At 38.9% G+C, this 14,073-nt stretch overlaps 1 protein-coding gene across 1 annotated transcript; it reads right to left on the reverse strand.

The window, feature by feature from the left end:
• Positions 1-1,323: 1,323 nt before the first annotated feature.
• Positions 1,324-10,053, reverse strand: LOC307003786 (uncharacterized protein). Its single transcript, XM_079622605.1, has 5 exons — positions 9,916-10,053; positions 6,959-7,046; positions 5,200-5,532; positions 4,752-5,123; positions 1,324-1,684 (listed from the first exon to the last, which is right to left on the reverse strand). Exons 1-4 carry the CDS (start codon positions 9,930-9,932, stop codon positions 4,920-4,922), a joined length of 642 nt encoding a protein of 213 aa, XP_079478731.1. The 5' UTR covers positions 9,933-10,053; the 3' UTR covers positions 1,324-1,684; positions 4,752-4,919.
• Positions 10,054-14,073: the final 4,020 nt, after the last annotated feature.

Genomic DNA, 14,073 nt, shown 5'->3' on the forward strand with positions numbered 1-14,073 from the left:
TTACAGTGTAACTTTTTGGTAATTACAGTGTACCTATAAAGTATGTACGTGTAAGTATAGGGGGACATAATGTAAAGTTTTGGAATAAAGGGGTAACAACCAGTTGTTTTTCAAATAAAGTTTTCCAAGTGATATCAGATTGTATGTTTACATGTGTTTTTATTGTACTTACCCTGTAACTACATGAAACAAGAGGGTAAGAAGCACCACTTTAATTTACGGCCCGCAATGTCATACTTACCCTGTAACTACAAGAAACAAGAGGGTAAGAAGCACCACTTTAATTTACGGCCCGCAATGTCATACTTACCCTGTAACTACAAGAAACAAGAGGGTAAGAAGCACCACTTTAATTTACGGCCCGCAATGTCATACTTACCCTGTAACTACAAGAAACAAGAGTATATTTCCCCAGCATTTAAAAAAAAAAAAAGTTGTAGTTTTACTTGCCTTGAAACAACTTAATCAGTGCACCTTTGCAATAAAAACAAATTAGCCTACTTTGTAAATGCACTGATATATAGGCTACCCCGTAATTTGAAAAAAACCTTTATGTATTACACTATTATTACAAAAAGGTGTATGTAGCCTACTCGCTAAATTGCTCCCAAAAGTAAGATTGTATTATAGTATAAGTACCCCGTAGTTCTAAAATACTTACAGTATAAATAATTTGCCTAAATAAATTTTTTTTTTCCTGGTTGTTACCCCTTTATTCCAAAACTTTACATTGTTCCCCTATATAATTACACGTACGTACTTTATAGGTACACTGTAATTACCGAAAGTTACACTGTAATTTAGTTTTAATTACGCAGTATTTTCCTGGTTGTTACCCCTTTATTCCCAAGACTTTACATATTGTTCCCCTATACTTACACGTACATACTTTATAGGTACACTGTAATTACCGAAAGTTACACTGTAATTTCATTGTAATTACGCAGTACTTTCCGGGCTGTAATCTAAAGCGTTACCGAATATGGAAATGATTATGTGATAATGCATATATATACATTTGATTATTGATTTGTATAAAAGTAATGTAAGCATTCAAAAGGATATGGAATGAAATATACCGCCCCTTCAATACACCTGTAGTTTTATCTCTGCGCACATCGTAACGCACACCGAGAACATATTCTACTGGTTTAACGATTTTCCATTTATTCTCAAAGTGTTTCTGTCTCTTTGCTTCAATATTGAGGAACAACCAGGTTCGCCACATTTCAAACGCAATGAACGCCCTGGGTACAAACCATGGTGAAACTTCAGATGCTGAAATAAAGCAGAACAACTTCTGTGGTGTACTTTGCAAATGTAACATGAGAACATGTTTCAGGAAGACTGCAAAAAGTATTTAAATCTCGGTGTTGTGAACACTCTCTTGGATTTCCTTAACCCTTGGACTCTCCTTGGCACTGCCCACATCAATGCCATATACGGTTGTTTGGATGAAAGTGAAGAAGTTGCACAAGGCCTCATCGTAGGATACAGCAAACACAAAGTGTGCCTTAAAGAGTTTGTCGAAGGCTGCAACAGCTGTCTGCGTTGTGCAGGGTATGGCCTTCTGGTCCAGGATGATGTAAAACTTCTGGATACTACTCCTCTTTTCCCCAACACAAAGGAGGAAGGGCTGTGTTGATCCAACTCGGTCAAGGAATGTCACAAAGCTCGTTCCCACCTAAGACAGGAGAGATATGATACTTGTGTTCAGCCCAACAGACAGGTCTTACATTTTCAACTTCAAATATATTTTCATCCTTATGTAGCGGCACGAGGATAGATGGAATGATTTTAAGCATAAATGATCTCTGCTAACGACTACGCCACCCTGGAATCTTGCCAGGGACAATAAAATATAGTTTGTTATTTAAGGAAACACAGGTTCATCCACAGTAAGACGGCAGGAGACGTGGATACAAAAATATAAAATTTGTTTTATTATAGATAAATAATCAATATAAAAATGCACATACATCAACAGCACTCAATGTAGACAATTTTGTGGTTCAACAAACACACATGGAGCGACCTGAGTCAGCGGGACAGGAGCCGAGGCAGAGCAGTGGATAAGGGCACATAAGGCCTCCACAACAAGTCACCTGTTCCGTACACCTGTGCATATACACTCACACCAGTACACACACTCACACCACTCAGCACACAACACTCGTGAGGGAGACCACCACCAACAATCCGCCCCTGCTTTGTGCACTCAGCTCCTGGAACAGAATTGTCACTGTTGAATCACACTCAGAATTGTCACTCCAAGAGGCAGAAATTGGAGTAGAGATATTCACAGTTTTAAGTAGTGATCGACCGATATTGATTTTTTAAAACCGATACCGATTATTTGCATGTTTACGCGCCCGATAACCGATATGCAGAACCGATATTTATTTACTGTTATACTTCTGTTTTTGACACAATTATTACAACACAACTGAACTGAACAAACCATTTTATTTATAACAATCACTCCCTCCTGTTTCCCCCCCCAAAAAAAATATTTATACACCAATAAATAGAGAAGTCTGAGGGCAAAAAATTAAGTGCACTGTTACTAAAGTGTCTTTGTTTAAAAATAAAAGCTGTGATGAGGTAAAAAAAAAGTCTTACATGCTCTTCATGAGGCACACGCGCACGGTCTCTTGCTCTCTCTCCCTCTCTGCCGTGCACGCGCTACGCGGTTTGGAGCACAGTCTCTGTCTCGCGGGCGCACTCGCTCTTGATTCCGGGATATTTGAACTAATTTGAGATTTTAAAAGGCTATTTTGTTGGTGTCCCCTCAGCACTCGGTGGTGCCTTACGCACAGCGCGTGATGCGCCTGGTGGGAGCGGCGGCGCTGATTCGTGGAAATAATTAATAATAAATTTCCACAGAGCTGTGTTTATTTAGATGTGTATTAGCGAAATAATGGTTATGTAATACGTGCTAATATCATTTAGGGTGTTTTAAACAAGTGAATCTTTTTAAAAGTTTCATGCAGTGGCCGTGCATGAGCATTCCTGATCATCAATCCAGGGCTCATCAATATGAACAAACTTTTTTTACGCGACTAATGGTGAGCGAATACAACAGAGAGAAAATTAAATTCAGCGCTTTTATTTACAACATGCACTCATTCACGTCGGTTTTATTTAATTAAATAATATTAATGTAAAGTTACGTCTTTATTGAGACAGGACAACGGATTAGGCTGACTCCGTGATTTTTTTTTTTAGAGCCGCCAAGCTGCATAAATAAACTACATATCAGGCATTTTTGTCTCAAATCTCATTCGTGCATTATGTCTGTTATGTAAAATAAGGTTGAATAATTGAAGCAAAGCAAGTAGTAGGCCTACATATAGCCTACTTTACCTGTGCTGTGCACACAGTTGTTGTCTCGTCTCTCCTCAGACGCGGTGCTGCAATGGCGTAGTTCTTAAAACGCCCACAAGATGGCGCCGTCTATCGGTGAATCCGATATTACAAAACCGATACCCGATTATGGGAAAATGCTTAAATATCGGTAAAAATATCGGTGAACCGATAAATCGGTCGATCACTAGTTTTAAGTTTACCATATTACATTCGGAGTCAAAATACAAAATAAAAAACTAATATAAATGAAAAAGGAAACGTTCCTGGTGTCACACAAGACACAGAAACATCCCTGAAATAAAGGACTCACAGGGATGCACACACACTAAAATTAACACAAAGGACAGCGATTTCAGTCCTTTGTCCACAGCAGAACAAATGGAGCAAAGCAACAGCAAAAGCAGCAGCGCCTCTGGAAGTAGTCCCACGCAGTCAACCGCACGGAAACTAATCGGGGGTGCAGACGCGACCAATCGGTCCTTATTACATCTATAAAGTTACAAATAAACAATCAAAAACTCGGTGATTTAACTGCTAACAATTAATAAAATCTGTTTCTCTCAACAGATCGCCATTTGACCCAGGCGAACGTTTAAAACACATACCTTATAAGTGCGATCTCTGGGAACCAACTCAGTCAGGCAAAACAACACGCATGTGGGCTGAAAGCTCGTCTCGTCTATCAGATGGACAGCATGCACGTCGGCGATAACTAAACATTACTGGCGGGAAGTATAAACACCCATGCTTTGACCATCAAGGGTAGGCTACAACCTCAGCCGAATGCCAGCCGCGATAACTTGCATGTCGCCCTGGAAATAAGCTAATGTTAGCTACAGTATGTCATTGATTGGCCTGCTTACAATATCCAACATACCTGAATGACGACACGGGAAGGGGCGGTGCCTCGTGACACCATACACTCTAACCAGGTGGTTTATATGCGCTACTACAGTTCACTGATAGGACAAGCTAAAATTAATTAATCAGCCACCTGCAGGCAGGATAAATTTCATTAGACCTGCCACACTTAGTTGCAAGGGGGACATGGAAAAATAAATAAATATATAGAACCAGTTTCTATACTTTGGCTAAAAAAAAGTAAAATGTTACCTGTGGCAATACTCTTATACTTTCACAAGTCGCTTGAACATTTTCGCTCAAATCGCTCAATTCGCGTTTGGTGTGAATGCAGCATAAGAGGTTTGGAACGATTTAAGGTGAAGTAAATTATGACCGAATTAAACATTTTGGGTTAACTAACCCTTAAAACCGGTTGTACTTCAGTATTTTGACTTAAGTATTATAAGTATCTCTAGACTAGATTAACTGTTGGCAGACAAATAAAAATGCAACAATGTTAAAAGGCTACTAGGACATACCTTTATGAACTTCACCACATGATCAGCAGCTTCAGTAGCACTGATTTTCCCAGTCTTCCTTCCTTTGATGGTTGGAGGTAAGAGATGAACAAGCAGGAGAATAGCTGCCACGTCACTGTCCCATCCTAGTCATACAGAATTGTGACACCCCAACCCATGAGTATGCAGTCAAAATAGTAAACACACACACACAAAAACCCTACACTCCCCATAATCGGACTCCTCTTGAGCAGACCGGAGGTCATCCACATGTGCACCAGTGCGTAGGTTTTTGCAGTCAGCTATTATCCTAGGCTTGTAGAATGTTGGCCATTTCGCAATGAACTTGCCTGAGACTTCCTCTCCAAAGAGCATTGTGAAGTCTTGCTCAATCTAGTACAAAGAGAAAACATGTCAATCACAATTATAAAACACAATTAGAAGATCAAGATATTGCATTATTTCTTACCAAGCCTGGTGTATCTAAGAATCGGGGAAAGTAATCCAGGATGTGTGAAGACTTGTCTGGATCATGCATCATATTCTGTCTGTACTTGAACGTCGCCTTCATTCTCTCCTTAACAATTGATTGGTCTGTCGAATGCTTCATTACAGATAGAGCTTCTCTGCACTGATCACCTGACAGCTGCTCAACTGTTGAAGATGTCTCACACAGGGTCTTGGAGCCATCTTTGTAAACAGACTTTGATGTCCTCCTTGAATTACTTCCTGTGTTTCGCTGAATGGTTTTTAGTCTGTAGGCAAGGTAACCCTGTCCACTAAGTGGATCATAGTAGTGTTCCTGTAAAACACAAGTTTTACAGAAATCTTAGTGTAATGCATTCAAAACGAATATGGTAGTTGGGGCTGGGCGGTATGACAGTATACTGTATATCGTTACCACGGTAAAAAATGTCCACATTAGAGATGTGACAGTGATAATATTCTCCCACCGGTTAATCGACTTGTGACAACACCGGTAATATCGGTTTCTTCGGGTGGGAGGGGCGATGTAAAAAAAAAAAAAAAAAAATGTAATTAATTTTTTTCAATAACACTCCAGGTCTCCGCACCAGTCACGTAACTGAAAACTAAGTCGTGTGACCGGCCAACCGGTAAAAAAAAAAAAAAAAAAACATTACAGAGATGATTCCCTCTGATTTTCTATTTTATTAATAAAGTTTGACTAATCGCAGCATTCTCGCATGCGCTTAGAGCTCGTGTGAATTGCATATATAAAATTAAGTTAACGAACAACCTCGATCCATCAGGAAACGCCACACAGGGCGGTGAATTTCACTGCACTTCATGATGAGTTTTTCTTTTGCGTGAAGAAGCCATTCGCCGGAGATGTGTTAAAAGATCGGAGTGTATTCGTGATTATTAGGCTACCGGTATAATAATCCACCTGGCGCAGGGTCTGAGTGAGTCATTTACTCTCTTACCTTTGTTCTTTGATTAACATTAATGACACTTTTAGACCGGCCGCTGCTGACAGAGACGCGCGATCTGACACGCGACCCATTTTCTCATAAATCTCTATTTTAGACTTTATTTAAATCATTTAAGACTGCTCTTATGAGGACACTCGACAAAACGGACATTTTGGCATACTTTGTGTATGTTATGGTTTGTTCAAGACAGAAAGAGAACTCGATAGGCGACTGACGCGCGTCTTTTCTGTGGGTTGTGTGTGTGTGTAATAGGCAGGACTTACAGCGCGGTCTCTTTAGTCTTGTCGCGCTTGAACGGTTTAAAAGCATTAATAAGAGCGTGATCATACAACGCTAGTCAATTGCGTAAATATTTTTAATGCTTTAACCTTTTTTTTTTTTCGGTGCCGCGGTGGGCAAGTGATGAAACCGGTGTTGTGACTAAACACCGACTATCGTAGCAAGCCTATCCACATAACAGATTTTTTTTAATCCATGTATACTGCAACATGTAAATAAGTGGGGGTGGTTCACTCACGTGCAGTGTACTAGAGACTGAGACACTGCGATTTGTCTGTAATGCTCAGTCACTTGCAAAATAGTAAAACCAGCATGAAAAATAATCGTGATAAAATCGTGAATTTTGATTTTTCTGAAAAAAAATCATTATGATATTTTTGCCATATCACCCATCCCTACCGTTAAACAGAATTTTGATCATTTTTGATCACCCCTAATGGTAATCGTGCTCCTTTAAAAAGGTGACCATGTACAATATGTCAGTTAAATACTCACATGACCAGTTGGTGAGCACTTGTCCTTTAAATTGGGGAAAAGACTCACTATTCCAAGTGCATATGTTATATTGACTGGTGGGATCCTCCTGTATGAGAAGATAAAGATTGAAAACAAGATTTGTCTGAAATGTTATTAAGTCACAATTTTATTTTATCTAACATTTTACATGATTGGCTACTTACTTATTATTACTTTTCAAAGTTATATGAATTGACATTCATGCATTTTATTTTCAACTAAATTTAACATTACAATTAAGGGACCGTTCGGTATTTATGGAATGGGCCACCGGAGGAAAATAGGGGAGGGGTCATTCCTTTTTATTCTTTGTTGAGGGGAGGGTCATCCAACTTTTTTTAGTCTAGGGGGAGGGTCACCCAACTTTTGTATTCATGAAAACAACAAACTTTCAAAGTGGCTTGTTTTGTGCATATTTTTCCATGTAGCTCTCTCAGTCTCGGTCCCCCCATAGCTAGCAGATGGGTCTGACCCAACAAAAATCAGACGCGAAAGATGGAAAGGTCAAGTCCAGTTTGGCGCTGTTTGACAGTGCACACGCGCTCAGAAAAAGTGCATCATGTCAGAACAGAACGCCAATGAAATGTTTACCACGAGCAAATAATAAACTTTTGTGATTGCGAATCACAAGCAGTGTCCTGTGAGTGTAACTCTACCGCTGCATGTGATATAGCCTACGTCGAGTTTGGGATTGAGGCCAGAACTGCAGTTGATAGAATGTGCGCTGTAGCACGAGAGGCTACCATATTTCTTCAAAAGCAGATCGTGGAGATATTACATCATCCACGATCAAAAATTGTGATATCGCATAAGCACAAGTATAAAACGACTGTTAGGCTATCATGTCTGAAAACAAACACAAATGCTACATTGGGGCTGTTTACACCTGGCCACTTCATGCGTTTTCTCAGATCGGATAGCTTTCTGATTTATCAAAACGATTCCATTTAGCCTACACCTGGTGTGGTCGCATAAATGCGTTTTTGCAAAACGGATTTTAAATCCTATCTTCAATTCTTCAAATAGTTTGCACGTTGGCTCATCTGCAGTGATGCGTGTTGCAGTAGCGTCGTCATGTCTGGCTATAACATGACATATAGCCTATAACACGCTCTCACGTTTATTTTTATTTTATTGCATTTTTTGGGAGTACAATTTACATATGTGGTTTCCACAACCAGATGCATTTACACATGTCCAGTTTTGTCGGGAATGTGGCCCAGACCTCCCCTGAAGTGGTTTGAGCGATCGGATTCAAATCCGTCTCGAATGCGTTTCGGAGGGCATTTATACCTGGTCTTTTCACGATCGGATAGCTATCCCATCACAGAACACGCATGAAGTGGCCAGGTGTAAACAGCCCCTTATTCATCGCAAGACAGAGGCGAACCAACACTGAGTGGGGGAACCGGGCAAAATTAACCAATGAGGACCTTTATTTTATATAGCCTAGGCTATGTTTTATATATAATATATAATATTTTTTTGTTAATATATCTTCATTAGATATATTATTATACACAATTCAAAAAGTAGCCTAGTAAACACAGAACATCTAACAGAACATTTTAACAACCTTATGTGCTCATTTTTTTAATTAACGAAATGTCAATCTTTATAACAGAAGATACAACACAATACAACAATCTTCAAGATACAGGAAATCTTCAAATGTGAAGATGTGAAAACAGATTGTCACCTTAAAAACAGTCATTTGCGTGGTGGAACAAGTCATGCTAAATAGAATTATAGTTAGCATCTTAACTTGTTCTATTATTTTATTAGTTCATTAACTAGCCTAATTGTTAACTCAAAAAATTTAATGTAAAGAGCTGGATACTTACTAATTAAATAATGTCAAATATAGTAAATGTATTGTTGCCATATACTAAATATTTGACTAGTCGCACCCTAATTTCTGTTTAAATACTGCATGGGATATAGCCCATTCTGCGCTCAAGCGCATGTATAATCTTGACGCAAAAGCAGGCTAATGAATAAATATGTATTTAAAAATAACGATGCATTTTAATTGTTTATTAATAAACTCTTTTTTTCTAAATCAGTGTCCGCTGCAAACATGTCTCCATACATCTCCGCTGTAAAGTGCGCCTTTAAGAGAAATGCATCTTATAGGCCTACGGATTAGCCTACATAATCAAATGATATTTGCTTTTGATTTGATTTTTTTCGTTTAAAAGTGGACATATCAAGCTTTATATAGATATTTTTCATATATTTGAGGCTAGTAGGCAATGCTATATAGCCTACGATATGTTTCTGCTTTTTTTTTTTTTTTTTGACGCGCTACAGTTCACGGAGACCATGAAAGCGCGCCTGATTGTTTTATTTTATTTTACGAAAGCAAAACGTTTTCTTGTTATTGTGAGTTTACACAAATAAAAGTATTGCGACTGATGCATTATTCTTTTCTGTATGGCCAGAAATAGAGTATTTTAAGTTGTTTCCACTGTTGATAAAATGCAAATCGCATCGGCGCCTCCATGTCATGCAGTGCGCGCTACACACTCCGCACACACACTTGGTTATGCGCCTAAGAACAGCGAACAATTATCTAGGTTAACGTTAGAGTGAGCGGCGATGCCAGTCGGATCAAATCATGCAGTTTCTACCTATCGCGAGTCAGCGCTGCGCCAGTTTGAAAAAGGCGGGTGTGCAGGAGCATAGAGATATCTGAACATCTTTGCCAAGCGCAAACCAGTACATAAGTAATCAATAAATAATCGGGGAGGGTCATGCCTTTTTTCACAATCATTTTGGAGGGTCATAGAAAAATGTATTGCTGGCGAAGGGAGGGTCAAGTCCCCTTAAATAAATAACGAACAGTCCCTAACCAGAATAAAAGAGGAACAGAGTGGACATTTTTATGCTTTATTTTAAGAACTAAATTGTAGATGTTTTTATCGGTCACTTACCCATGACTCTCTACCATATCCGCCACAAGGATGTTGACTAGCTTCCTTCAAGTTTGATCAGACAGGCTATTGGTTTGGTTGTACTCATTCAATATAGCGGAGCCTCCTGGTTTTGAGTGCAGAGCTGCACAAACCAGCTGTAATATAGATCATATAAAAACACTTTCTTCTAATATCTTACAATAGTTGACATTCCATGAACAACCTTAAAAAAAGAGAGAAAAAATTACTTGCCTCTTTTGCCAAATTACAGTCAGGAGGTACTTCTAACAGCTGTCTTTTGTGTGCCTTTGAAGACTGAGGAATTACTGAGGAACTTTCTGATTCCACTGATGAAAAGGACTCAGAGCAGGAAGCCTCAGATAAGTTTCTTTCAGCTAGGAGAACATTATCTTGGAATAAAAAGTAGCACACAAGACAGGATGTTAAAAATATTGAAAATAATAATGTAGCAGATTGCAAAATCTAAGAGAAAGATGCAATCATGAAAAGTGTTGTGCAGTATATGAACGAGTGTTATATCGAGATACAGCAACATAAAAATGCGACGATATATATATTGTTGATGTAAACAATATGATTTGCGATATAGTTGTTTTAAACAAGGCTCAACTTACAGTATTTATATGGTAAAATTCACCCAAAAATTGTAATTCTGTCATCATGTACTCATCTTCATGTTTTTTCAAACCTAAGATTTTCATTCAAATAAGAAAAACTAAACAAATTTCAAAGACAGTACAAATAAACGCAATAGAATAAAGAGCAAGGTAAGAAATACTACAGAAATTAAAGTAGCCTAATCAAATGTAAAATAACACTGGGTAAAAATTGTAAAAATTAATGCTTACAAAAGTTTTGTAAAAGCTAAAAAAATGTCAAAGGCATCATAAAAATAATCAATCGAAAGTCTAATCCAGATCCAAGTCTTCTGAAGACACGATGGCTTTATATGATGAATAGATTTATACCGACATGCATACTGTAAACACGGACATGCTGGTGTCACCGGGTGAAAAACCAGATATCCAAGAAAATCCCTCATTGGTCCCAACTCTGGCTGTGCTTGATTGCTGGCCATAACGAGCGGCAGCTGAGGTGAATCACAAGGGAGCATAAAAAGGAAGTGTTTGAGCAGTGAGGAGGCAGGTCCAACGTGCTTGTAGGATGGCGGTGTGTGACGCCAAACCGAAACTTCCTGGGGTTCAGGACGGTCGGCACGGAAGTAAACGCACCACGTGGGACTGGAGGAAGGACGGAGTAGGAAATGATGGAGGTAGAGGGCGCGGGTGGGAGTGGAAATAAGCGGAAGAAAAAGAAATCATTGGAAATATCAGATGATTATTCTGAGGTAAAAGATAGGGAAAAAGTAAAAGAGTTTAATGTGTTTATCACACTGGTGCAGGAGGGAGCGACATTTGATGTATGGAGTCCAATACAACTTTCGAAAGCCATACATAAGGAAATAGGGGATGTAAATAGTGTGAAAAAATTAAGGAATGGATCACTATTTGTAAAGTGTAAGGATGAGGTTCAACAAAAGAAGGCAGTAAGGGCAAATGCATTAAATGGACAGAAAGTAAAAGGGGTGAAAGGTCAAAGCCGAATTAGAGGAGTAATAACAGGAATCCCTGAGAAGGAATCAATGGAAGAAATGTGTACAAATATAAAAAATGTAAAGGTGAGTGAGGCAAAAAGATTAAAAACAAAAAGAGATGGTGTAGTATGTGATAGTCTCTCAGTACTGCTTACCTTTGAAGAAGAAAGACTTCCAGAGAAAGTTTTTTTAGGGTACATGAGCTACGATGTTAGGATGTACATACCACCCCCTTTGAGGTGTTTCAACTGCCAGCGATATGGGCATGTGGCAGCAGCATGTAAAGGGAAAATAAGATGCAGTAAATGTGGCGGTGAACACAAATATGATGAGTGTGAGGAAGGGGTAAGGAAAAAATGTTGCAATTGTGGGGGAGAGCACAGTGCGGCATATGGTGGGTGTGAAGTGTACAAGCGAATGCAAGAAGTTCAGAAGGTTAAAGTGAATCAGGAAATCACGTATGCTGAAGCAGCCAGAAGAGTACCAAAGATACCACAAAATGCAGTGAACAAGAGTAAAGACAATGACGGATGTGTAAAGTGTGACAGGATTCAGGAAGAAACATTGATAGTGAGCAAAATAGGTTTTGTGCTTTTCATGGCAGAAATCATTAACTGCACAGCCCAGACGACTAGCAGGACTGAAAGGATTAGGATTATAGTAAAAACTGCTGAGAAGTATTTGGATGTAAAAGGGTTACAGTGGGAAAATATTAGAGAAACCCTTGAGGAAACTCAACAATCACAGTCATGGGTTGGCTCCTCTTAATGGTGTTAATAATACTCCAATGGAATGCCAGGAGCTTAATTGCCAATGGCCAGGAGTTTAAGAAGTATGTGGAAGATGTTAAGGAAAAGCCCAATGTTATATGTGTCCAAGAAACGTGGTTAATTCCCAGGCTAGATTTTATCATAAAAGGATATAATGCAGTAAGAAGGGATAGAGAGAATGGGAAAGGTGGAGGGATTATGACTTTTATACAGAAAGGGCTGCAGTATAAGGAAATTAAGAAAGGAGAGGAATTGGAATATGTCACTGTGGAAGTGTGGGCAAAAGAGGGTAATATTAAAATTATAAATTTTTACAACCCATGTAATCAGTTAAAAAGCAGCCAGATTGAGGAAATTTGGAAAGATTTGGAGGGCAGAGTTATTTGGTGTGGTGATTTTAATGCACATAGCACTTTATGGGGTGATAAAGATGATGTAAATGGGAATGTGTTGGAAGAATTTATAGAAGAGAAAGAACTAGTATGTCTTAATGATGGAACTTGTACAAGGATAGATATATCTAGGGGAAAAGAGTCAGCAATAGACTTAACCTTGGGCACGAGAAATGTGGCAGACAAATGTGAATGGGAGGTGTTAAGAGGAAATACAGTGGGTAGTGATCACTACCCTATAAAGGTACACATAGGTGTGGAGATAGAGAAAGAGAAAGAAGTGAAAGTAGAGAAGTGGTTTATGGAGAAAGCTGATTGGAATAAGTTTGAAGAGCTAAGTGAGGAATGGCTATCATGTGTTGATGGTAGTGAAAGTGTTGAAGTGTTAACTAGAGAAATAAGGTCAAGCATTATAGCAGCAGCGGATGCCACTATTCCAAAATCCAAACCTAGACGCTTGAATAAAATAGTGCCATGGTGGTCAAGAGAGTGCAAGGAAGCTGTTAAAGAAAGAAATAAGGCATTTAGATTACTTAAGAGGACACACAATTTCCAACATTTGATAGAATACAAGAGGGCGCAAGCAATGGTAAGACAAAATGTCAGGAAAGCAAAAAGGGAGTACTGGAGGACGTTTTGTGATTCTTTAGGACGAACTACTCCAATAGAGAAGGTTTGGGGGATGATTAGGAAAATGAAAGGAAACGGTAGGGAATATGGATATCCTGTGATAATTGATGGAGATGACAGTATAACTTCTAGTAAGGAGAAAGCAGAAGTTATAGGAAAAACACTAGCTAAAGTACACAGTTCAGAAAACCTTAGTTATGAAGAGAGAAAAGGGAGAGAAGAAACTGTGTCTAAATATCAAAGGGTGTTTGAGAATGGGAATGGGGAAAGTGATAGTTTGAATGAGAAATTAACAAAAGGAGAATTGAATAGAGCACTGAAGAAGTTAGGAAAGTCATCTCCAGGAAAAGACACTATATGCTACTCAATGTTAGAGAATCTGAGTGATAGTGGTAAGGATGTCCTGTTGAAGTTGTACAATAAGATATGGATGGAGGGAATTATCCCTAAAGAGTGGAAGGAATCTATCATTGTACCAATTAAGAAGCCAGGGAAAGACCCTCATAGTCCAAGCAGTTATAGACCTATAGCATGACATCGCAGATGGGTAAGACAATGGAGAAAATGATAAATGATAGGCTGATGTATTGGGTGGAGTCAAAAGGATTGTTGCAGTGTTACCAGAGTGGCTTTAGAAGGGGAAGGGGTACTATGGATCCAGGGGTATGCCTGGAGGAAGCCATTAGAAAGGCTCAAGTGAATAAAGAGACTGTAGTGGCAGTGTTTTTTGACATAGAGAAAGCCTATGACATGATGTGGACAGAAGGAC

This window comes from Phoxinus phoxinus (genome assembly GCF_949152265.1).
Source record: "Phoxinus phoxinus genome assembly, chromosome: 9".
In the NCBI taxonomy this organism is placed as follows: domain Eukaryota; kingdom Metazoa; phylum Chordata; class Actinopteri; order Cypriniformes; family Leuciscidae; genus Phoxinus; species Phoxinus phoxinus.

Coding starts and splice junctions, on each gene's coding strand:
- LOC307003786 (XM_079622605.1), bottom strand. Junction 5,533..6,958: donor AGTGCTCACCAACTGGTCAT/GTGAGTATTTAA, acceptor TGTGTTTTACAG/GAACACTACTATGATCCACT. Junction 5,124..5,199: donor TCTTAGATACACCAGGCTTG/GTAAGAAATAAT, acceptor TCTTTGTACTAG/ATTGAGCAAGACTTCACAAT.